General features: G+C 43.1%; 2 protein-coding genes across 4 annotated transcripts in view; both read left to right on the plus strand.

Moving 5' to 3' along the window:
• Window positions 1-2,587: 2,587 nt before the first annotated feature.
• On the plus strand, window positions 2,588-8,343 carry MANSC1 (MANSC domain containing 1). Its single transcript, XM_023919093.2, has 3 exons — window positions 2,588-3,318; window positions 4,182-4,322; window positions 6,124-8,343. The coding sequence occupies exons 1-3, from the start codon at window positions 3,099-3,101 to the stop codon at window positions 7,017-7,019; spliced, it is 1,257 nt and encodes a 418-aa protein (XP_023774861.1). The 5' UTR covers window positions 2,588-3,098; the 3' UTR covers window positions 7,020-8,343.
• Window positions 8,344-20,610: 12,267 nt separating this feature from the next.
• The window catches only part of LRP6 (LDL receptor related protein 6), a 119,636-nt gene continuing 116,677 nt past the window's right edge, over window positions 20,611-23,569 (plus strand). For 2 of the 3 annotated variants that reach the window (XM_086885887.1, XM_086885888.1), the window contains exon 1: window positions 20,611-21,125. In XM_086885887.1, the coding sequence (XP_086742013.1) occupies window positions 21,071-21,125 (55 nt within the window). In that variant the 5' untranslated portion in view covers window positions 20,611-21,070. The remainder of the gene's footprint in view (window positions 21,126-23,569) is intronic. The other variant, XM_086885886.1, reaches the window with a different exon arrangement.

A 23,569-nucleotide genomic window follows, 5' to 3' on the forward strand; every position in this document is an offset into this window, starting at 1 on the left:
ACTAAAAACCTGCCAAACCCCAAAGTGCTGGGCACAGAGCACAGTAGTGTGGGAAACACCCATCACCAGCAGCCCTTATATACACATGTGCCATTTGACAGTCAAATCAGCGAAGACATCCATGCAGTTGTCTATAAATAAGAACAGCACTTGTCCATTCTGGTTTCTGAACAAGCCTGTTCTCTGCTCATGCACAAAGTCCAACCTCATCCAAAGCTCTGCACTGAATTTGGTACTGTTTCTCTTGGCTGCCTTTGCCAATTGCCACTAAGATTTACCCTCACACAAAAATGATGCTCTTATTTTGTGAGAACTGTACCTCAGCACTGTTATTAAGATCCAGGCTATGGGAAGGCAAGCCAAATCTGTGGAGGCAGGTCAGCCTGCCAAGGCTTTCCCGTGGACAAACGTGCCCTGAGGGTGCTGTGTTAAGCTTATCTCAACTCTCTCCTGGAGAGATACCCCTTAGATGGGACCATCCTCACTTGTCATGGTGAGCTGTCCCACCATGCTTGGTGACTATGCTGATCCCTTGTAACCCATTGGTTTTCCCCCCTGTACAACCCTGGCCTTCCCCCATAAAAACCCCAGCTTCTGCCCAGTTCAGCAGGGAGGTGTCAGCCCTGGCTACCCTTTGCAGAGCTGCTGGACAATAAAGGCTGTCTCTGGAATCACCACACAATGCTCCTGTCTCTCTATCTCTGAGTCAGCCCAGGATAACCTTGAAAGCAGAGCTGGAATCACTGAGCTGAAATTACTTGCAGCCACAGGCTGCTCCTTGCTGAGGTTACCCAGCAGCCAGGGATTGCCAGAGACCTCCGAAGGCTGTCTCTTGCAGAACTACTCTCTCTGGGAAAGTCGTGGCTCCCCAGGTCAGATGAACAGACCTGGCCTGGCCCACCACACCAATCCAACAGAACCTGCTGCTAGCTGTAGGCTGTATGCTGCATTATGTACTTTTGTAACCTATAAGAATAGGTTCCAATAGAGGTTCATCTTATCTGTGCCTGAGCATTTCACCATGTAGGGCACTGGCTCCAAAGCAGAGAGATGCTCTACAGAAAACACCTTTAGCGACCTAGCACCATGGCTAAGACCTAATGGTGTCCCACCTTCTCCTTCTCTCAACCTCCCTTTCTTCCCATTGTAGTGGTAAGGGAACACAGCAGCTGCTGGACAAGGCTAGCTCTCTCCGAGCCCAGTGGATGTGGTTTCTGCATAGCTTTTGATGGACCTTGGCTTCCCTACACTTCAGCAGCCTGACCAGTTTGCTTCTGGTCATTTTCCCATGGTTGTCTGTGCCTGTCTGACCACAGCAGTCTCTGTGCATATTCTCACATTCACTGTCCCAACAGTTCAGGTGAAAAAACAGTTTCCCCACTCTCCAGTCCTGACCACTCCAGCCAGACCTTTAGCCTTATTTCTGCTCGGCTTCTTCCACCACCTCTACATTATAAAAGGCAGGTGGCAGCTGCAACTTTGTCTAATACACATATAATATCTCTGCTTACTTTTAGTATTATTTCCCCCTGTTCATTCACTATGTGATGCAGTTAGTAGGCAACACCTTACCATTCATATTCTCCTAGGACTTTTTCTTTTAACAGTGAAAATAATGTCACCAGTTTACCAAAAGAGAGAACCTGGGCTAGAAAGGAACATTTTCTTAAACAAGTGCAGCTGAAAATTTTAGAAGAAACCATCCCACCAAGACTGTGAGAATCACAAATAAACATTATTAATTGTCCCAAGATGGCTATGTGATGCAAAATGAGATGGTGGGCTCAGCATCTTCCAACACTCATGTCCAAATAAAAGCCAACGCCCAGCAGGATTGACAAAGGGGACTGACTGGCTTGAACAGCAAGACAGCTTCCCATGCCTTGGCATCTAACCATTACAATACATAAACTAACCTGCCCTTCTGGATCTCTTCAGGTAATGCACATGTCTCAAAAGAAAATGGATTTTATTTACAGGGAACTAAATAAAAGGTCTCTTTCCTGAAAAGAAGCAATCTATCTTATAATCCTTTTATTCTTTGCATTCCTTTGGTCTACTTTTACTTCTAAACACTACTCCACAATAGTAAGGGAAAAAAAAAATTCAAAAGAGGAAATGAAAAATTGCCAAGCAAAAACATTCCTTAAGCAAGCAATTGCACTGAGACAGCTGAGGGAAGAATGGCCAAGACACCAATTGGGGTCTCAGTAGATAGGCTTTTCTGCATAGCTCCCTTTCCACAAACATCTTCTGCTTGCCTGTGATTTGAACAGGATTACTCAGGTAGCAAGAAGACTTCAACATACACTTGGAAATATGTGTGTTTAGTCCAGGATATGCATATTAATTGCTTTCATTACAGCCTCCAAAAGCAGATCTCAGATGGAGGAAAAGTCTGACTGTGGGTAAAACCATATCAGCCTGACCACCAAGAGCTTCACTAGGTAGTTTTACCTTTGTGTCTGATGCTCAGTAAGAGCCCTTGGGGCCGGCGAGAGGTTGGAGAAGTGGGAAAACCCTCGCAGCAGGCAGAAGGAGGAGGGCGGGAGGAAGGCAGAAAAAGGGCAGGCAGGAGGAAGTGAGCAGGAAGGGGGCAGCAAGGGAGGAGGGCAGGCAGGAGGGCAGGCAGGAAGGCGACAGGAGAATGGCGGGCAGTGAGAAGGAAGGAAGAGAGGAGGAGGACAGGCAGAAGGAGGAGGGCAGGCAGGTAGATAGGTAGATAGATAGGTAGGTAAGTAAGTTAGCAAGCACGAAGCCTGGAAGAGGAGTGCAAGCAGGAGGAGAGTAAGTAGGCAGGTAAGCAGGAAGCCCAGGAGGAGGAGGAGGGCAATAGCCGTCCCGGGCCCGCCTCCCACGGTCCCTCCTCCCGGACGTGCCGGGCCAGCTGCTGTTCCCCCGAGCCGCCGTCCCGCGCCCGGCCAGGCTCCGCCGCTGCCTTCTCGACCCCGCGCTGCGGGCGGGGCTAGCCCCAAGGCACCCCAGGAACGCGTGCTCGCCCCAGGAGCAGCAGAGACCCCTCGGCGCGGCTCCCCTGGCTGCCGCTGCCGTGCCCCGGCCGTGCCGGAGGCGTTCCGTGGGGACCGCTCTGGGTCACCATGTCCCGCGGGGTCAGCCGCTGGCCGGTTCGCCTCCTGATGATCACCTGCGTGATGGCCGGGCCGGCGCTGAGCCAGGAGTGCTCCGCGGAGAAGATGGAGAATTCCATCATAGATATAGACTTGTCCCTGCCCCGCGGCGTCCGGGGCGCGGAGCCGCTGCGCGTCCCCAGCGCGGGTGCGTGTGTCCGTGCCTGCTGCTCGGGGCACCGGCTCGCAGGTAACCTCGGCCTCCTTCTCCGCCACTGCCTGGGAGAATAATTCTGGAATTTGGGCTCGCGGGGTGGTCAGCTGCTGGTGTTCTCCGTATTCAGCACGGAATTTACCCGCTCATTCAGGCCACGCTTAGTTCCACCTTGAACTAAGCACCTTAAGGCTGCTACCTCCTTTTGCCAGTAGACATTAGATCTTAACACAAGACCCCATAGGGTTCAGGAAAATAGCTGCATCACAGAAACAGCGTTAGTTTTAGGTATTAAAACCTCCCAAATCCCAAACCCCGAAGGTGCGTAAGCTGTATTTACTAGATGCACTAAAAGTAGCTGATAATTTGCACTGTATTTAATTTTAGCCGAGAATGAGAATGCTCACGCTCCTCTGAGACAGCAGATTTAAATCAAGCTCTTGGAGCAGGAGGAGGTAGAGCAGCAAGTAGAAATGTCAGTGGTGAAGGTGACCCCCCAAAGCAGCAACTAGCCAAGCAATTCCTGAGATGTAATAAGGAAAAATGTCTAAATAATTTTCTTCCCTGTGAGTATATCAAGGAGGTTTTCAGATTTATCAGATTTGTAAGTGAGAAATTGTTGTAATAAAGTGGTGCCAGTGTGGTATGGGTGAGGGGAGGATGAGAGATTAGACTCATAATTTCCCCAGCTTTATTTGTACAGGAAAAGGAAGGTGTAACCTTTCATATTTTGGCCCTGGGCCATTCTTCTGCAGTCCTTGGCTGTTTTTCCTGTAGGAATGTTATGTGTTAGTAGTTTTCCTCTTACTCATATGAGCAAAAGTTAACGAACTAGATCTCATTACCATACTGCTATAAAAGTTCTTATTGCTGAAACAGGCATTTACTTTGTTTTGCAGGAGACAAGAAGTGTAATTTGATTATTTTTTATGCTGCAAGAACAAGTACACATCCAAACTGCTACTTGTTTTACTGTCCTAGCATGGAGGCTTGTCCAATGAAACCTGCAACAGGTCTTGTGAGCTACAAGATAACTACAGGTAAATCATAGTGAGAGCCATCGCTCCCTACACTAGATAACTTTTCCACCTGTGAACTTTCAGTAGTGATCAGGAACTGTTTGGGGGTCATATTTTTAGCAAAGTGTTCTAATCCAAGCATTATGATTTGAAAATATTGCTCTTTTTTGTTGTGAAGGATGGGTAGGCAGGTGTGTGATGAGCTCCATTGTGGGCCCAGCTTCCTGCTTGGAATAATGTCCCAACCCTTATAATATTCCTTCACATTAGATTCAGAAATCCTCATAATTTGTCCTTGCTTAAAACAAAAAGAAGCTGCTTCCATATAGATATAGCCAAGAAGGAATATTTCCTGTACATAATGCTGAAAAGTATCACAAAAACTGATGGAAATACCATGCCCTTATAGCCAGCTATGTATTTAAAGGACCCATGCTACACTGATGAATAATTGTCAAAAATAATAAATAATCATTATTTCCTGCTTTCAGTTAGAGAACCTGAACTGCAGAAGCAAATTTTCTAAACTCAGAGCTTTATGGCTCAGGAATTTCTTGCTCTCTGGCCTATGCTGTGGTATTTTTAACAGCAAGGCCTACTTGTTGATTGACATTGACTTGCACTAGACCTGTTTGAACAGCTCAGATAAGAAACTGATAATTAGACTGTCCTGCCAAGGTGGTTTCTGTATGGCTGCTTGAGAGACCAAACTTTTGCTGAAAAAGAGAACTTTTCCAAGAGGAACTATGCAAGGAGCAACAGTTTGATATACAGAAAGATTACTCACGTAATGTTACCAAGTATTTCTGTGCAAGCTAAATCACACAGGAATCATACAAAAGCAATGTGCAACAAATGAACTGCATTTCTGTAAAATGATTACTATTATTATGCTTTCCTCCAGCTCTTTCTCCCCTAAAAGAACATCGGGGTTTCAATTAAAAAAACAAGAAATGCAATCATGCTTGTGCTTTTGTTTGACATGCAATGCAATGCTGAGTGAACAACCTGATTGCATTTAACACTTTCTTTTTGGAGATTTGATCTTCCCACTGAAGATCAAATTGAATTGTGGGAAGATTATGCTAGATTGTCTAGTGTTCCTGGTAAATTTTCAAAGGTAGCACCTGATCAGTGTCAGTAGCAACAAATGTTTCAAGCTTCCTTCTTTCATATGAGAATCTCTATGTGGTTACACTGAAAACCAAGCTAAAGGGGGAAAGAGACTTCTTTAATTATTTATTTCAATTCCAGCGCAGTTAACAAACCTTTTTGTTTCAATATTAAAAAGAGATGAGTGAGAGTCAGAACTACTTGAGAGCATGTTCCCTTTAAAATGTTCTGTGCAGCAGCTGAATGGTTATCATGAATATATTATATATATTTCTATATTTTTATAAATATAATTATAAAATTATATATAATAGAGATTGACAATTAGTGCATCTTTTCAAGAGCTCATGCTTAGCCAAATATTTTCTATAATACCTGTAAGTCAGGTAAATACTGTAGAAGAAGTACTGTAAAATCAGGTAGTTTTTAGGATTATTATTTGTAATATACATATTATTTGTATGGTATTTCTGAACAGAACACTGTTATGTGACTAGGCTTGAAGCTGACAGCTTTTAATGACATAGAATTTAAATGCCACTGTGCATATTTTAAAGAAGGAAGTTTCATTAGTCACTATCTCATAGAGCCCCCTTACATAAATGTTCCTAAGAGACACAAATAATTTGTATACAGTATTGTAATAGAGTTTGCCTACATTAATCAAAATGAGATTTAATAATTAAATACCAGTATTTATTCTTTCCAGACATCCATGCCCCAGAGGATAAATCCATCAAAGCTGAGAACTTTTCTTCAAATGAGTATTTTTTGCCTTCAGATGCTGAAACCTTCATTCCTCATAGTCAGGATATCCATTGGAATCACACTGCCAGCTTGCAGAAATCTGTCTTTCATCAGGCATCTGAACTCTTGAACCACATAGGCAAGCATTTGGATAACATGGAACTTGATACAGTTTTTCCTGAATCTCAAACAGAAAAACAGTCTGAGAGCTTAGACCCCATCTCAAGGCAGAAAATAATTACTCTGCCACCAAACACACTTTCTTCTATTCCAGTTGGAAACCCCACTGCTTCATTCACCGCCGCTGCTCAGTCAGGCGCTCTTGAAACCACAAGTGCTTCTCTTACTCCACTGCCAACAAGTACTGCCCAGCTGGAGCCTCACACAGCCTCTCTGCAACCTGGTGCTGTTCTTCTTTCCAAGCCCATAAATTCTGCTTCTACTGCTACAACCAAGCAGGTGACCATGAATTCCAGGTCTGCTACTGCCCCATCAGGGTTGAGGACTCCAGCCATGGCTCCTGAGCCAACAGTTGTTTATTCCAGTGATACCAGCCATGTGAACCTCCTCTCTTTTCCAGGTTTTGTTCTGTCCAGTGATTCCCCTGCATCTTCCCAAAATGACCTTCAGGGTTATGGCCCATCTGACTCAGAAAGCTCCCTGTCAGAAGGTGTTCTGAGAGGGAAAGGTGTCTTTCAGCTGGGGGAAAGAAGCAGCCTTGTAGCAGCTTTGTTTTTTGGGGTGATATTCTTGTTGCTAGTTATTGTGCTCACAGGGAAGAAAGTACACGAATCTCTTCAGAGGAGGCATTATACCAGGCTGGATTACTTGATCAATGGAATGTATGCTGATGTCTGACTGGGAGAGGGAATAAAATTTTGAGGAGCATCTCTCACTTTTGAGAGAACTCTGAAATGGAACAGTAGATACTGAAATCTCGAAAGAGGATGGATTCCTTTTTTGGGGTTCTAATAGGAAAGCAGGAGACAGGAGATGGGTTTGGTGGTGAAAAGGAATGCTCTGTCTGTGCTGAGCTATAATGTCTGTCATTTTTGATTTATTACTAAATCCTGAGAGTAAACACTTAAATCCAAGTTAAGCTAAGAAGGTCTTAGATTTAAGGAGAAAAAGCATTTCAAGAGCTTAATCTGTACTGTGACAAGATTAGTGAAATTGAAGTACACCTAATAAATTGAGTACCTGTGCAGCACGTGGATGTTTTCAGTGCTATTTACACCAAATGCCAGACTGTTACAAGATTGCCTGGCAATCCTATTTACTCTATTTGTAGCTTTAAAGGAATACTTTGTAATAAAGCTTTGCATCCGAATGGTTTTAGGTACAAACAGGGAAAAAATCTATTACATATGACATAACTTAATTTTCCTTATCTAGTTTATGGCTATGTACATATCTTTAAAGTTCTTCATACATCTGCATACATCACAATTATCCTTAAAACTACATGCTGCAACTGTGACTGTTCTCAAAGCACACCCTGTTCTCTTCTAGTGTCCCCTTCATGTGACTGGTAATAAGCATAGCTGCTTAGTAACAGTTATCTTGATATTTGAGTTTTTTTCCAACCTAAACAACTCTATGATTTTATGTTTTCCTGACTCTTCAACAGGGAGAGTAAGTGGGAGCATCTACTGCCACACAACTTCCAGTTCATGTTATTTAAATTTCCCTTCGCGTATAGTCAGTCTAAACCTGGTTTTAGAATGAAAGGCTAGATTTCAAAGTATTCATGTCAGGTGGCATAATCAACAACAAACATCACAGCAGAGAAGAAAGGGTGCCTCATGAATGCAAGGGAACAATTCTATTACAAAATATGAAATTTGACTCACATCCAAGAGATGCTTAGATCTGTCAAGCTTAGTGTGGTGGGAAGCAGGCGTGATGCAAAAAATGGCCTCAAGGCAAGTTTTCTGAAAGCTCTAAATAACTAAATGCAGAAAATTCTCTGAAAATTCCATTATTCAAAGATCAAAGAAAAATCGGTGTTCCTTGTGTCAAGAGCTTGAATTCTTACTATATGCAGGCTGCAAATTGCTTTATATATATAAACCCAGCTGGTCTGCTACATTGTTTAAGTCTGACAATGGTTAAAAGAAAAGCAGTCTGGATAACCTCTTAAAAGTGAATAAAATTACAGAAGAAATGTACCTCAAATTTATCAGCTTGTTTGTTGACTGTGTTTTGTTTAACCTCGTTTTCTTTTCTCTTTAATAGCTGTTTTCAGGGATTTCTGGTCAAGGAACGTAACAAGGAGGAACATTTTTGGGAAGTGAGTTCACAGAATGATAAGTACTAGGCCTAGCTGTAAAAATGCAGATGCAGATCTGAGGTTGACCATAATTTTCTCTCATAAGATCTGCAACCTTCATGAGAAGCTTTCTGTATTCTGGTGCCATCACAGCACCACACAACACAGCAGGAGAGGTGCTGAGAACAACCCCTGAATGCTCACTGTGCATCTCTGCTGCAATAAATAATTTGTTGGAGGGAAAGGTGATTGGTATTAATTGATATGGTCACAGTACAGTAGCAAAATATTCAAGAGAAACCAGCAGATGTATCTCAGGGTTGTTCAGAGCATAGGTCATGTATTCAGCTGGAGAGGGGCATTTTACAAGGACATGTAGTGATAGGACAAGGGGGAATAGCTTTAAACTAAAAGAGAGAAGGTTTAGATTAGATATTGAGAATAAATTCTTCCCTGTGAGGGTGGTGAGGCCCTGGCACAGGTTGCCCAGGGAAGCTGTGGCTTCCCCATCTCTGGAAGTGTCCAAGGCCAGGTTGACCAGGGCTTGGAGCAACCTGGGCTATTAGAATGTGTCTCTGCCCATGGCCAAGGGTTGGAATGAGCTGATCCTTGAAATCCCTTCCAACCCAAACCACTCTTTATTAAGTGTGGCCCATGGCGTTAGAAACAGTCCTCCAGCCCAATCAGCAGTGCATGCCCAGCAGGGTGAACGGCAGAGGTAAAGCTGAGAGGTGCACAAGTACCAAGACTGATTTGGTGAGGGTGCTGACCTCAGTGACTTTTCACAACATTTGAGTAAAGCAAACAACTTTAAAAGTTGTTACATGAAAGATCTTCTTTTATTCTGGAGTAAAGAAAACCGAAGCACTTTTTAAAAATTATTTTTCCCATCCATTTGTCACGTTGGATTAAGAACTAACGGGGAATTAATTGGTAGCTGACCAGTTTGGATCTTTCTGGTGGGGTCTTTACAAGCTGTGTTTGAACACTAGAGGGCAACAGCAGTTTATTAAATAGAATTGACAAGTTCGAGGATTTTTGATGATTTTTAAAAAGTTTTAATTAGGGGTTTTTTTTTTTAACTTCCCAGACTATGGCTATTTTATTGCAAAAAGGTTTTATAGGAAAGCTTTTTGTTTATTGGAAGGGTCTGGGTGGAGGATTATACAGACATATTTTTAAAACTTTTTATTGTATCATATGATGTAGAAAACAACAAAACTAAGCATATTCTCTATTTTAATAGCATTGAATCAGGTTGCATTATTATTGGCATTTCCAGTTAATAGAGAAGGAGAGATTTCCCATCATTATTCTTTTGACTATGATGCTTTATTATATGCATTTTTGGAGCTTTTTTATTTGCCTGGATAATGCTTTTGTATTATGAATGAAAAAGGAGCAAGACAAAGTAACTAAAAAAATCCATCCAGTTTGTTATGCTTTCCAGCGTTAAAACTTCTGTGCACTCTTCTATTTTTCCACTGACATCTTCTGTGGTCTTCACTGTGCACCACATATGGAACTGAATCATTATTCACCACACTGTGATGACAAGCCTCACACTGGGGTGGCTCTTTCTGAAGATAGCCAGTTCTGTTATGGCAGGAGGCCAAAAGCTGATTGACTTCTGTCACCTGGAGAGTTTCATAAATTCTGTAGCTGCTTGTTTTTATGTTGTTGCTTTATGGTGCTGAGCAAACATAAACAGTAAATTTGCACAGTGTAACTATAGACTGTCATGAACTAAACTGTCTTGTGGTATTATACAGTAAAGCAAATAGCCCAAATTTTATAACCACTGCAAACAATCTTAAAAAAATAAATTGTAGATCTATTTGGGATGGGTGAGAAGGGTGCAAAGTCCCTTCCTCAAAGGGCGGCAAATTCAGCATTGTGTGTTCTCTGCAAATAGTGCTTCAGTTCATTTTAATGCCTGTAGGAGCAGGAAATGCTTACACTCAGAATTATTTCAAGTAAATTACTAACCAACCAACAAAACCCAACAAACAAGGAAATAAAATCACCAAAAAAAAAATTTACATGAGAAGGCAGTTTCAAAAATGGAAATTGTTTTCCTGCCTCCTGCAAAACCATCTTAGTGGAATTGAATCTGATGACACACTTTGATCCTACTATCCCACATTCCATGCTGATAAAAACACGGAGTTTAAAGTGCCAGTGCTGCAGTCAGCAGTTCCCACACAGTATCCCATCACACAGAGAGCTATACTTTTGCAGACTTTTTTTCTGTCACCCTCCTGAAATGGACCTAGACAGCTGTGCTCTCCCTGTGCATTACTCACCCTCTCCTGAAGCTCATGAGCCTACCAGGGATAGATCAATAGCCATGCTCTGGAAGGATGTACTGTAGGCTCCAGAAATACGCCACAGCATAGGGTAAGGAAAAAAGCCCATGGTGTTTTGCAGCACAATGTTAATATCTCCTAAGTTCTGTTATTCCATTGGTTTGTTCAGTTAATGTAAGCAGTTCAGCCCCTGTTTGCTACACACATATGTTCCCCAGAATGTTCTCTTTTCCCTATTTTCCTCTTGTTTCCTACCCTTTGCCCCACCAATGTATCGCCCTTGTGCTCCCAGATCATTTGTCCCTGATTATCTGCTCTGCCCCATCTTACCCTGTACTTATGCCTGGACCCTCCCTTTTTGTGGGTCTTTTGTTCCTGGACCCGTTCGGTGTGTGGCTTCAATAAACCCTGTTGGATCTCCATACAGAAGATCCTAGCTCCCTCTGCTCATCGTCAGCTATCTGTGGCTGGTGTGTGTGTGTGGACAGGGTGGCTGTTTGTGTGCCTGCCTGAACGCCTTCTTGTGGAGATGCTTTTGGGAAGGTAACAGCAATTTACCATCCACCCATGCTTCTACACTCTCATATAGGTAATATACTTTTCTACATTCCTATTCATTGATAGTTACAGGATAGCTGCATCCCCTCATCCTTGAAGTCTTGCACATCCTTACAGGAGTGTACATGCTGTTCCCAGATGCTTTCCCAGTGTTGTGATAGGTATGCCCCCTGAAGGGCTAGGATATATTGAACATTTTTCTTCCTCTTCAGAAAGCCTACACTCAGTCTCACAATCTAAATTTGCTTTTTTTCCTTTAGGTCTCTATATTTCTTGAGGATGTCAAAGTGCAAAGCATAAAACTGCTGTTCTTTGTCACCTGTGTGTTTGGTATTATAAGCAATGTATAAAAGTGTTTTTAAGTTTCAGTACAACTATGCTGGATCCTTGTTTCCTGTATATTGGCTCACTTAATTTTAAAAAAAGGCCTGAGGGTCATGCATTAACTTCTCTTCTGTTTTTCTCTTGCTCCTCTCCTTCCATCCTATAAAATGTTATTTTCTTACATGGCAAGAGTTTAACATATGCTATGTTCAAGCTGTTTTGATCCCTCTTCTTTTTGGTTCACTTTCTTTTAATAGAAAATTGATGAAGAAAATTGAAAATTCTGTCATACCAATAATATTCAGGAGTAGTAATCAGATAATTTATGCACTCTGTATTTTCTCAAAGAAATTTAACAAGCAGTTAACATCCAGAACAACTGGCTAAGCCATAAGGAATGTTTTGAAACATTTGCTGATTTGAACAGTCACTCTGAAGACTGCAAAGGTGTTTCATCATAATGCTGTGATGGTAAGGATGGTTATATGAGGTAAAATAACTCTTCGTAAGATGCTTTGGTACCAGCTACCTCAGAGCAGCTGAATTCTGGCTGAAAGTTACCAGGAACATCACCAGGGTTTCTCTGTGCTTCCACTTGCACTGAAGAACAGATGTGGTCAGTGGAGCTTAGACTTTGACCCTGTGGCTTTTGCAACAATTCTCAACAACACCTAGATGGAAAATTTGCACAAAATTGAAATATACATTGTTGTGTTGCGAAGATGGTGGATGCCCCCTCACTATGACACAGATCTCCTATAGACTTGCCTGCTGTTTAACTAGTTTCTTTGTAAATTTTTCTGTTTGCTTTTGTGAAAGAACTTTTTTCCCCTACACTGAAACCCAAGTTCCACTGGCACTATTGAAATACTTGTAAGTATTTGGATACTACAAGCAAGGTTTTTCTGATCCTCCAAGTAAGGATCCGAGTTAGTTTGGGTCCTCTGAGTAAACTGTGAATGAAATGATCCCTTTACTACCGTGGTCATGTGTTATGTGTGTTTGTCAGTACGGCTCCAATTGGTGTCAGTGGGAAGTCTTCCAGCACGTATTTATAAGTCAAGTCCTCCCACTTAGAGGCTCATTAACTGTTCAAAACAATTGCCTTACAGGATGACAGAACATCTCAGCTCAGAGGTAAAATTTTGAAAGAATCTGTAGAATATTTTCCCAGCTGCTTCTGATTATTTAACTATGATAATGTTGTCCTTCTTTGGTTCCAGGGCATGAAATAAGGAATTCAAATATTTTTTCACCGTGTGATAATTAAGGCAGTGCTTCTGGAAATACTCCAGATTCGGCACACACTCTGTTTTGCCTTTGCTCTGGTTTAGAAGAATTTGATTGTGAGATAGAGTTTTAAACCCATGAGAACAGCTCACTCCATGTTTCTCACTGCCAAACAAGATACACACGTGGCATTTCCTACACTGACAAAGCATAAAGCAAAGGTAGACCGCATTCAAGTGAACATTATAAAGAATGGTAGAGTTTGAAAAGTGAAAGCCTGAATGCTGAAATCTATCCACATGCTACATCTAGCAGAGTAGCTACATATGGCAACGTTTCCAGAAATATGTCAGACACTCCATCTCAAGGATGAGTTTAAGTGTAGTTAAGTGCTGGGATGTTTTTGCAGCTGCCAAAAATGGGTATGCTTGGTGATGGTAATGAAAATTATTTCAGAAACATTGACAATAGCAAAAACAGCAATCGAAGAAGGGTCTGTGTGCTGCAAGCAGGTACAGTACAGGCCTCTTCCTCTTGTCTGGAGCATCTCCTGACTTTGTAAACCATCAGGCATTTGGAACATAGAATAATGTCGTTCTGATTGGGAACGGCGATAAAGAACGACACTGACTCTCAAGGGAGTCACAACAGGAGAAATCTCTCTAGTTTATTGCTCTAGGCTTGTCTTATAGACAGATATGTGGAAAAGTACAGAAAGGAAACTCTTATTGGTTAGTAAAGTGCTACATCACCATCACTGGTCAGGGGGGCACAACACCCCCCTGACTTTCTCCTGCAAGGGAAACAAGAGGACAGACAAACAGCACCTGGCAGTTGTTTTCTGTCTCTGAGGATTGTTTTGAAATCCTCCTATGAAGTTCTCAGGCTAGCTTCTCAGGCAGGACTGAGAGGCCATGGGCCTGCAGTTTCTGCAGCTCTCTGCAGCCTGTTCCAAAGCTAGCATTCATAGAATTAGGTTATCCTGGGCAGCAAACAGAGTTAAAGTGGGAAGATACAGCAAGTCACTATACAAAAGAAATGCATGGAATTTGTGAGAGATTAGCTTTCAAATATAATGTAAATTATTTTTGCTTCTGTTCATGTGATAATGAGACATTAATCAGAGTTTACCAATGCATGGTAAATTGCAGTTTCAGAAAAAACATAGCAATAAAATAAGTTAAATGTTTAAAACTTCCAAATCTAGCTTTTCGATGCCACCAGTGCCTACTCTGAAGGCAGTAGGGGCTGTGCTGGCTGTGGGGGCTGTGCTGGCTATGGTGGCTGTGAAGGCTGTTAGGGCTATAGGGTCTCTGAAAACTATAGGGTCTATGAGGGGCAGTGGGGGCTATGGAGTGTTTGAGTGCTACGAGGGCTGTGAGGTCTATGAGGTCTCAGGGGGTTTTGAATGCTGTAAGGGCTATGGGGGCTTGGAGAGCTTTGAGGGCTATGGGGTCCATGACGGTTATGGGGGCTCTGAGGGCAATGAGGGCTATAGATGCTGTGCTATGGAGGCTGTAAAGGCTATGGTTGTTATGGGGGCTGTGAGGGGTGTGGCATCTGTGAGGGCTAAGTTTTTTCCTTTTCCTTTTTTTATTTTTCTTTGTATGGTTTGGTATTTTGGGGCTTTATCTTCCTCTGCTTGGCATTCCCTCTTCTCTGCTCAGGCCTCTCTTCTCTTACTTTTTCTTTGCTTTTCATTTTCCTTCAGGGAGCCTGTGTACCTTTCCACCCAATGATGGGCTTATGCAGCTAAAGCCAGCATCAGTTGGCATCAGCTCTTGGTTTAGCCAAAGTTGGCTCATTTTACCCTCTTTTTGTAGGAAGGCTTTTTAGTTCTCCAATGTAATGCCAAGGAGTCTGCTGTAGCCTCTGGGGTGCACGGGGCAAAAGCAACAGGTGCCTAAACCAGAAATGTCAGAGTCAGAAGTTCAACAAGGCTAAGTGTCTGCAAACAGTTTTGTCTCCCATCTTTAAGTGGTTTGGGTCTGTGGTTCCCACTGTTTTGGGTTTTTTTACTATGATGACTGAAACACCTTTTCCTATACTGATTTACTGCTACAGTATACCCTAGGCCACACATATCCTAGCTGTTTCCTCCTGTTAAAGTTCCAGGATTTTTAAACCACAAATGAAGATAGGACTCTAAATCATAGTTCCTTTCAACACTTTGAGCTTTGGTTATCTTGAACGAAAAAAGTGTTTTGGGAAAATAACACTTTAAATGTATTGTTCAAGAAAAAGATTTTTTAATATGCCGAGATTAAACAGGGATTTTGCTCTGTGCAAGCCCTTTTCAAATTGATTTCAAATTGATTTCAAATTAGATTTTTCACAATTGCAATAAGAAAAAAAAAATAGTAGAAGTTGCATTAACTGCAAAGCTCTGACACTGAAAAAGGCATTGGAATGAGCTTTATGAGTTAGGGCTATTCAGACACAATTCCCTGTCTTATATGCAAAGATCCATGTGACGAAATACTGTCTTTGTGGGTTTGACTTGGGAGAGGGTAGAAAAAGGAAGGACGAGGAATGGATTGGGTAGCCTCACTCTAATGACTGTTTCTTCTTGAGAGAGGAAAATATAATATCATTATTCCAAAATAGAATATTATCATCTTTCAATAGTATCTTTATAGCAGACACTACTTTTTTTAATAAATATATTTGGGAACTGGGTCTGACTTTTTCTGAGTTTTCCTTTGTCACTTATCTACACTTAGTTGCCAGCTGTATTGGAAGAGTATCTATTGAAATCTACACTGCAAGGAAATTATTCAAAGAACTAATGAAAACGGAATGGCAGTGAATGACATTTCAGCTCTATATAATTGCCTCTTCCATCTCCTCATCACATGAAGCATGAGTTACAGGCCATAAGCCACAGAAACCTTTATATATGCAGCCAGTGCAAGCTGGTGCAGTGTTGCCAGTGCAAGGACCCACATGCATCCCTGCTGTAACAGGCAATGCCTATTTGATTTAAAGATTTTTTTTTTTTATTTTAAAAAGGTAGGAATTTTGTTCCTTGAAGTTTACTCATGCAAGAGTGAGATTGATCTCTAGGGCTTTCACAGTAATTATGATACTGAAACAGACTGGATAGCTTTCATGCCATTTTTTCAGACCTTGAAACATTTCCCACAGTGAAATATAAAATGCATCAAATCCAGTTTGAGTAATAGTTCTGAATTGTCAGAGGCATCCCTCTTCTCTTTGAGAAACCCTGGCTAATGGTAGTTTAATGAAAATATTACCAAGAATATGCCTTCATCCTTGTTTTTAATTATTAATTTATTCATCAGTTAAGAAGATAACAAAGATTTGGATTTTCCTTGAAATAATAAATTGTTCCAACATCTTGCATTTATGTGGCCTTACCTTACAAATCACATAGAAGGGGAGCACTTCATAAAACAGGACAGACATTAAACCTAGAGATTAACCATTAGAGGGCAATCTTTCCTGCTCTGAGGAACAGCTCATAAAAACACCCCTGAAGAGATACCATGGTTGATGCTCCATACCCATATTCTTGAGGTGCTTAGTATCTTTGCTGAACTTCAGACTAATTTTTATATAAACATAAAAATAAATATATTAATATCAACACAAATAAAATATGAACATGGCTATAAATATGAAATACAAATAGGAATAGAGTCATATTAATATGACTCTTCCTCACAAAGTCTGAATGAAGAGGGATGGGTCTCTTTTCTTGCCATAAATTACACTCTATGACAGAGTACTTCAGCCCAGAAGTGACTATTGCAGGTGGCAAATGAGCTCTTCTCTACACACACATGGTGTGTCACACTATAAGATACACATGTAAAGATTGAAAACTGTTGTAGGAAAGATTGCTTATTATTGTGACACAGTGACTTACCTTTCTTGACCATAGGCATAAATTCTACTCACTAATCCCTGTGACTAAGAGTGCAAGAAAATGCACAAGGCTTTACCAGTAAATAAGTTTTAAACTTCAAAGGCTGCAGTGGAAAGCAGAATTGTTAAATATTATGCATATTGCAAAATGCTGAAGGGGTTTGAAAGGGGGTTGAAAAGGAAATATTCTTAAATTGTTGTTGCTTAAAAGGCACACACGTTATGGTTAATAGAGCCCAGATGCTGACTAGTTTTGAAAAGCTGAGCAAACTAAAACAAAATAGTATTTTGGTGTTTGTCAGCCTGAAATGTGAGCTCTTTTAAAAGGATGTTTTCACTATATCAACATAGCATTAAAGCACTTTACAAATTTTAGAACAGTAACTTTCTCAAATGACATTTTTATAATATAGCTTTGAAATGTAGCCATGGCTAAATATTCACAAGGAAAGTCTTGGACTTGCCCTGTGGTCTGGTGGGCAGTGGCAAATTAAAATCAGAATCCTGCGTGGTTCACACTAAAAACATGACCGCTGATGAAGTGTATCCTCAGGCAGTGCTGTTTTCAACTCTGTGGGAGATGGGAGAGGAGAAAAGAGATAGTAGGTAGACAGCCTGACCTTGAATGCACCATCAGCAGGAGTCCAAACTCTCCTCCAAAGTCATAAAGAAAATGCCCAAGCCTTCCAGGTCATCTTATTTCATATTTCCTTGTGGGGATAATGCTGGATTGCTGTTAGACTAGCTTGCCTATATGGGCTGCTGAACTCAAACACCTTCTCCTCTGTGAAGTTTTTCTTGTAAGGATTTTTTTTAGCCACAGAGAAATGCAGTTCTCATCCTGGGCACCAGGCAGCCTCTTGTGGTAGAGAAGATGGGAAAGAAAGGATGTGTATTGAGGGGGGTTGGGGGTGGGGGGGGGGGGCTGGTGGGGAGGGAGGAAGGGTGGGGAGATTTGGGGGGAATAATAAAGTAGTACTGAAACACAAGAGAAAAGGCAACTCCATATGTAATAAAAAAGGGAATTTGATGGGCTATTTGATGGGAAAATTGCCCCAGAATTAGTGGAAATGCTAATTTTTGCTGTGATATGACTGTAGTGGTAGTAATGGCAAAAACAGGTCAGGTTTGATGCCTGGAGAAAATTGCTGGACTAGAGAGGTGACTCAATGTTCAAGGAAATCTGCTTGTAAGCTACCTGTATCCTGGGAAAAAGGTGCAGTTCATATGGTATGGGAAGAAAAGTGAGGGGAAAAGTATTGATGCTTGTGATTGAACTTCAAGAAGGAAAACATGATCACTGAGGATGGTGATTCTGCTGTCATGAGACCTCACCTGGAGTCCTTCACCCTGCTTTGGGGCTCCCCACATAGGAGGGATGCAGATCTGCTGGATCCGAAACACAGGGCTGGAGCAGCTCTGCGTCAAAGACAGGCTGAGAGAGTTAGGGTTGTTCAGCCTGGAGGAGGCTTCAAGCCTTCTAGTGCCTGAAGGGGGCTTTCAGATGAAGAGGGGCTTTTCACAAGGGCATTAGTGATAGAACAAGGGAGAATGGCTTCCAGCTGAAAGATGGCAAATATTAGAAAGAAATTCTTTATTATTCTATGATCTGGTCCTCTATCCATTGAAGAAGGAATGCCATGGTGAACCTATTTGCATGCTTGGAATAAGATAAACTGTGTCAGGCATTTCTATCACATTTGTTAGAACTGACCTTGTTTTGAAGAAGAGTTGGATGAAAAATTTTTCTTTATTAACTAACTGCATGACCTAAGCAATGTGACAAGATGATGATGATGATGACGACACAAGTCGGGGTGTCCTATTTTATTCTGTGAAATCATTGTAACAGGCATCATTGGAGGCAACATCACATCCCATTTCCCAATCTCCTGTGCTGCAGACTTTCCTGCTGGGGGTAGGAGGACTTGAGCTTGAATTTCAGTATGAAGGCATGGCCCTTTTGAAATCAGTGAGAACTTTACCATTGCCTTCAGAGGGACCAGCATTTCGGCACACTATGCCCATTAATTCTTGTTGAAACATTCAGTGAGAAAGCTAATTATGATAGTGGCTTCTGTGATGTGGGCAACCACAAAGTCATTTGTTGAGCATCCATCTTCTTCTAACAGCTTTTGCTCATTAGGAACTTTGGTTCTGGTTCTACAGAAGATCTCATTGACTCCATTCAAATTCGGGGCACAGTTCAAAAGCAGAGTGACTTTGGCAGTCACTGCTGATTTCATGAGCTCCAGCTGCTGTCCCTTGCTGTCCTAGGAGCTGACACAATTGCTTGTGAGGCTGGGCCACCAGCTAAACCAGGGAACTTACCAAAGTTTAAAATTAATCCCATGAAAGCTCTTGTGTCATTGAGCCACCATCAAATTTCAGAGGTAAGGGTTAAGCTGTCCAGGTTTCTCAGCCTCAGTCAGATTTGAGCCAGCAAATCAAGGTTTCTCTTTCTAAGGTGAATGAAAATAACTGTGACCAACAAGGGGAGCTTCTTACTAAAATAAAAGAGACATTCCCTCTCTACATACTTTGACTTTAAGCTCAAATAAAGGAACAGAATAATTTCAGAGGAATCATGCCTGGTGGAGGCTTTTTTGTGTGTGCTAATCTTGCCTATTTTACTTTGTAGAAGCTTCAGCTATAGAGTTAATTGTACATATATTAATTAGAAGTAAAGCTGACAAACATTTAGGAGATAGGTATTTTTTAAATTTTTCCACAGTAAAAGCTGAGTCTGGTAATATCACATGACACCAGGAGCCCTTTAGAGTCAGCCTATAATGCCCACGTCTTTAATCTGATACAGATGTTATCTCCTACTGTAATAACAAGAAAAGCTATGAAAATATATGTTAAACAGATATGAAGGTAAAAGTTAGATGTTTCTGTGAGTTTCTAATAACCCTGAAAATAGTACCAATTTTGGAACGGCAAGTACCTCAAATACTGCTCTGAATTGTTCTGCTTCATATCATTATTCTACTCACCAGCACATTCTGTGAGGGAGGGAGAACAGTGATGTAGATGTCTAGACTTAACGAAAACGTTTAGATGCATTGAAATCATGAAGTAGATTTTCTCATCTAGAGGAAATGCAAGAAAGCTGCATTTTACATTGTTTATTAGGAATGAACAAAGAAGTTAAGGAGGGGAGTTTTTTTCAAAAAACTTGAGGGTGTATTACAGAATCTTAACTTTTTAGCCTCTTCAGAAAGAAAAGGGTAGGTTTAGCACACTGGCCATGCATATTATTGGTAACACTGTTCTAACCAGCACAAACCCAGCCCACCACATTTAGTTTAGCAAGGGGGACAATAATGCAGAGCATCCCCAAAAGCGCTGGGAAATAAATCACGCATCATTACATCAGCCGGGCAGCAACTCCTGCTGATAAGGAACGCCTGCTCCCTCTGCTCTGGGAAAGGCCGGGATTTATTGCTCTTCAGTCTGCACACCAGGGGAAGGGACCATAACTTCATTTTGCCACCCTGCCTGCTGCTGCCTGCCCCCCGGGCGATACTCCGGCGTTACAGCCCGTTCCAGGAGCAGAAGCGGGATCGGGATCAGGATCGGAATCGGGATTGGAGCCTTTGTGCTGCCGCTCGGACGCCGCCGCAGCTCTGTGGCAGAAAGTAGTCCCGTCCTCACGGGCCAGGGCTGAACCGCATCGCAGGCGGCGGAGGGGGCGAAGGAAGGCAAAGTAGTCCCGCTGGAATGCGTGCGCCCCCCACCTCGCCCCTTCCCTGTGCTCGGGGGGTGCTGTAACCCCGCTCACCTCCCTCCCTTAGGGAGCTCCCCCGAGCCGCGCTCCCCGCCGGCTGCGTGGCTGCCAGGGGTGTGCGCGATCCCGCCCGGGAGAGGGGAAGCAGAGCGCCCCCGCCCCTCCGCTCCGGCCCTCCCCGGCGGGAGCGGTGCCGGGGGCGGGCGCTGCGCCGGGAGCCGGCCGGGCACGGCGCGGGTGGAGGAGGAGAAGGAAGAGGAGGAGGACTGTATCCCTGCGCCTGTGCGGGGCTGGCGGAGGCGGAGGGGTGGATGGGGGAAGGACCTCGGCGGTCGCGGTGAGGCGGAGGCAGCAACAGCAGCAGCAGCCGGCATGGAGGGCAGCGCCCGCTCCCGCGGCGGCACGCCGGGGCCAGTGGCCTGCTAGGGACCGGCGAGGGGGGATCTCCGCGGCCGCCCTTCCCCGCCTCCCAGCCCCCAGCCCCCTCCCTTTCCCCGCCGCTTCCCCCGCCCGCCTGGAAGCATGAACTGGCAGCGGAGGTACTGCTCCCCGCCGCCGCCTCCCCGCCGGTGAGAGCGAGGAGGGAGGGAAGATGGGGGCCGTCCTGCGCAGCCTACTCGCCTGCAGTTTTTGTTCCCTGATGCGAGGTGAGCGGGGCGGGCGGCGGCGGGAGGGGCAGGGGGAAAGTTGCCGGGTTGGTGGCGAGGGGCCATGTTTGGGCGTGCGGGAGGGGAGCGGCGAGGCCTGGCTGCCGGCGGGGCGCGGGGCCCGGTGCGGGGGCAGCGCTCGCTCCCGGCCGCCGCCGCCTCCCCGGCTCCTGAGCAACTTCCCGAACCGCGCCGGGAGCAGCCCTCCCTGCCAGCGGCCACCGGCCGCGTCCCGACCCGCCCCATTGTTGTTTTCAAGTTTTTCTTTTTCTTTTCCTCTTTTTCTTTTTTTGTTTTTTTTTTTTTTCTTTTTTTTTTGATTGTTTTTTGTTGGGTTTTTTTGGTTGGGTTTTTTTGTTTTTTTTTTTCAAGTCTCGCCTTAAACTACCTCACGCTCCCCCCATGTCTCTCTGCAACCCCAGCAGTTCGTGGGCACCAGCGGCTCTGGGGCAGAGCTCGGCCCCGCCGTGTCAGGCTGGTCCTGCTGTGCCCATCGCCGGGCTGGTCCCGTTCCCCCCGCGGTTCCATCCTGCGGGATGCGGGAGCGGGGAATGCCAGGAAAGCGGTGCGGCCCCGACCCGCTCCTCGCAGTCGAGGGAGCGAGGGGAGCAGTGAAGGCTCAGCTTTCAGCTGGGCTGGCGCTGCGCTGGGACTTGAAAGAAGTTTGTGTTTCTCTGGTGAACCACAAAGGATGCTCATGCAGCTTTAAAGGAGCAGTCGAGTGCCTTACAAGGGGATGTTACTTAAAGTAGCTGAGAATTTAGATTCTACTTCCCGGCTGCTACAAATTTCTTGTCTTGCAGGGGACAGTCTGAAAGAAAACAGGATTTTTTTCAATTTTTTTTTTATATGCAAACCTAACTAGAGTGTTATCTGTGCTCAGTCTTTCTGGGAAGAAATCGCCTGTGGTGCTTGCATACATAATTTCTCTGTTTACTTGATTTTGACTTTTTTTCATACTAGATGGGAAGAGATTAATTGCTGCCAGTTAATTGACTACATTTTGAATTAGAGCGTTCATCCCCATTAGAGTGTTTTGATGAAAGTTAATCTAAAGGTGGTGTAGATTGAAGTAACTGCTCAGTCTCCAGTTGCTCAGTAATCTGGAAAACTAAGATTTTCATCTCACCCATAGCTTTTTTTTTTTTTTTTTTTTTTTTTTTTTTTTTTTTTTACCCTGTGCATCTGTTTGCCATATTGTATCGTGTTTGCAGAGATACAAATATACTTATTTAAATGGCATGTGTAACTTTTCATACTTCATGTTGTGGCGGTTAAAACCCCAAATTTTAAAAGTTAAGTTGGCTCGGGAGTATAGGGAGAAACTGTTTCCTGATTAGTTTCTTTTAATAAGAAAAGCTTATTAAAGCTTTTGTGTGTTTGGCTTTAGTTTGATGTTCAGTCTAGTTCAAATGACAGCACAGAAATAATTGTTGTATGTGATGTCACATAATATTGTTACAGTGATTTCTGCAAATTAATCTCAAAATAGTGGCATGTGCTTTTGCAAATTTTTGTATATTTCATGCTTAATGGGACACTTTGAAGAAGCATTCAGTTTATAAATCATATGGCTGTAATTTATTTTCTTATCTCTCACCTCTGTCTATTGCCAAGGACATTTGTATCCAAACAGCATTTCTGTTTCATCTGTGTTCCTGGTGCCCTGCTGTTTGATTGCCTACCTGAAGTTGTAATCCTCTGTTTGTGACATGATAGTAATTTTCCTCCTGGCTAATTGTTACTTTAGCTAGAGATAAACAGCAGGAACAGCTGAACCGTGAAGAAACAAAAATCAAATTTTAATGCATAATCCTCCCTAATAAACAGCATCTATGCAAGTAGAGTAGGTTCGAGTAAGATGTGTTGAGTTCAGAAGAGGTGTCAGCAGTTCTTTAATGAGACGGAGGGAGTGCCAGCATGAGTATGAATAAGCTTATACATGAAAGTAGAGTTGAAGTTAGGAAGTTCACTGTTTGGTTTGTGAACTCAGTGCTGTCTGTAGAGCATGCCAAGCCGACAGTGCTGGAGACAGAAACTCAGCAAATGTAGTAGTGTGTGTTTATGGATTGCAGTATCCTCTCTGCTTCCAGAGCCAGCCTCCTGTTCTCGTAGAAAACACAAATGGACAAAGGTTTATGACAACTGAATTATTACTCTGAAAAAAACTCTGGTAGACTTGCTTACCAGTCTGAAAAAGAATAAAATCAGTACCCTGGAAATGCATAAAGACTTAAAGAAATATGAGGCTGTTATTGGCTAAAAATGGATGCACAGGGCAAGGCACCTGTCTCAAAAATCATCCAAGGACTGCAATAAATTAGGTCCTACTGATGTTGTCACGGCAAGTGTTTGAATTTCTAAGCGACAGGAGGTTATCATCATGATAGCTTGCTGTGGAGGTTCTGTGCTTTGGGCTTGGGGCTTTTTTTAATGTTATAGCT

Source organism: Cyanistes caeruleus, chromosome 4, assembly GCF_971803275.1.
Source record: "Cyanistes caeruleus chromosome 4, bCyaCae1.hap1.1, whole genome shotgun sequence".
Classification (NCBI taxonomy): Eukaryota; Metazoa; Chordata; class Aves; order Passeriformes; family Paridae; genus Cyanistes; species Cyanistes caeruleus.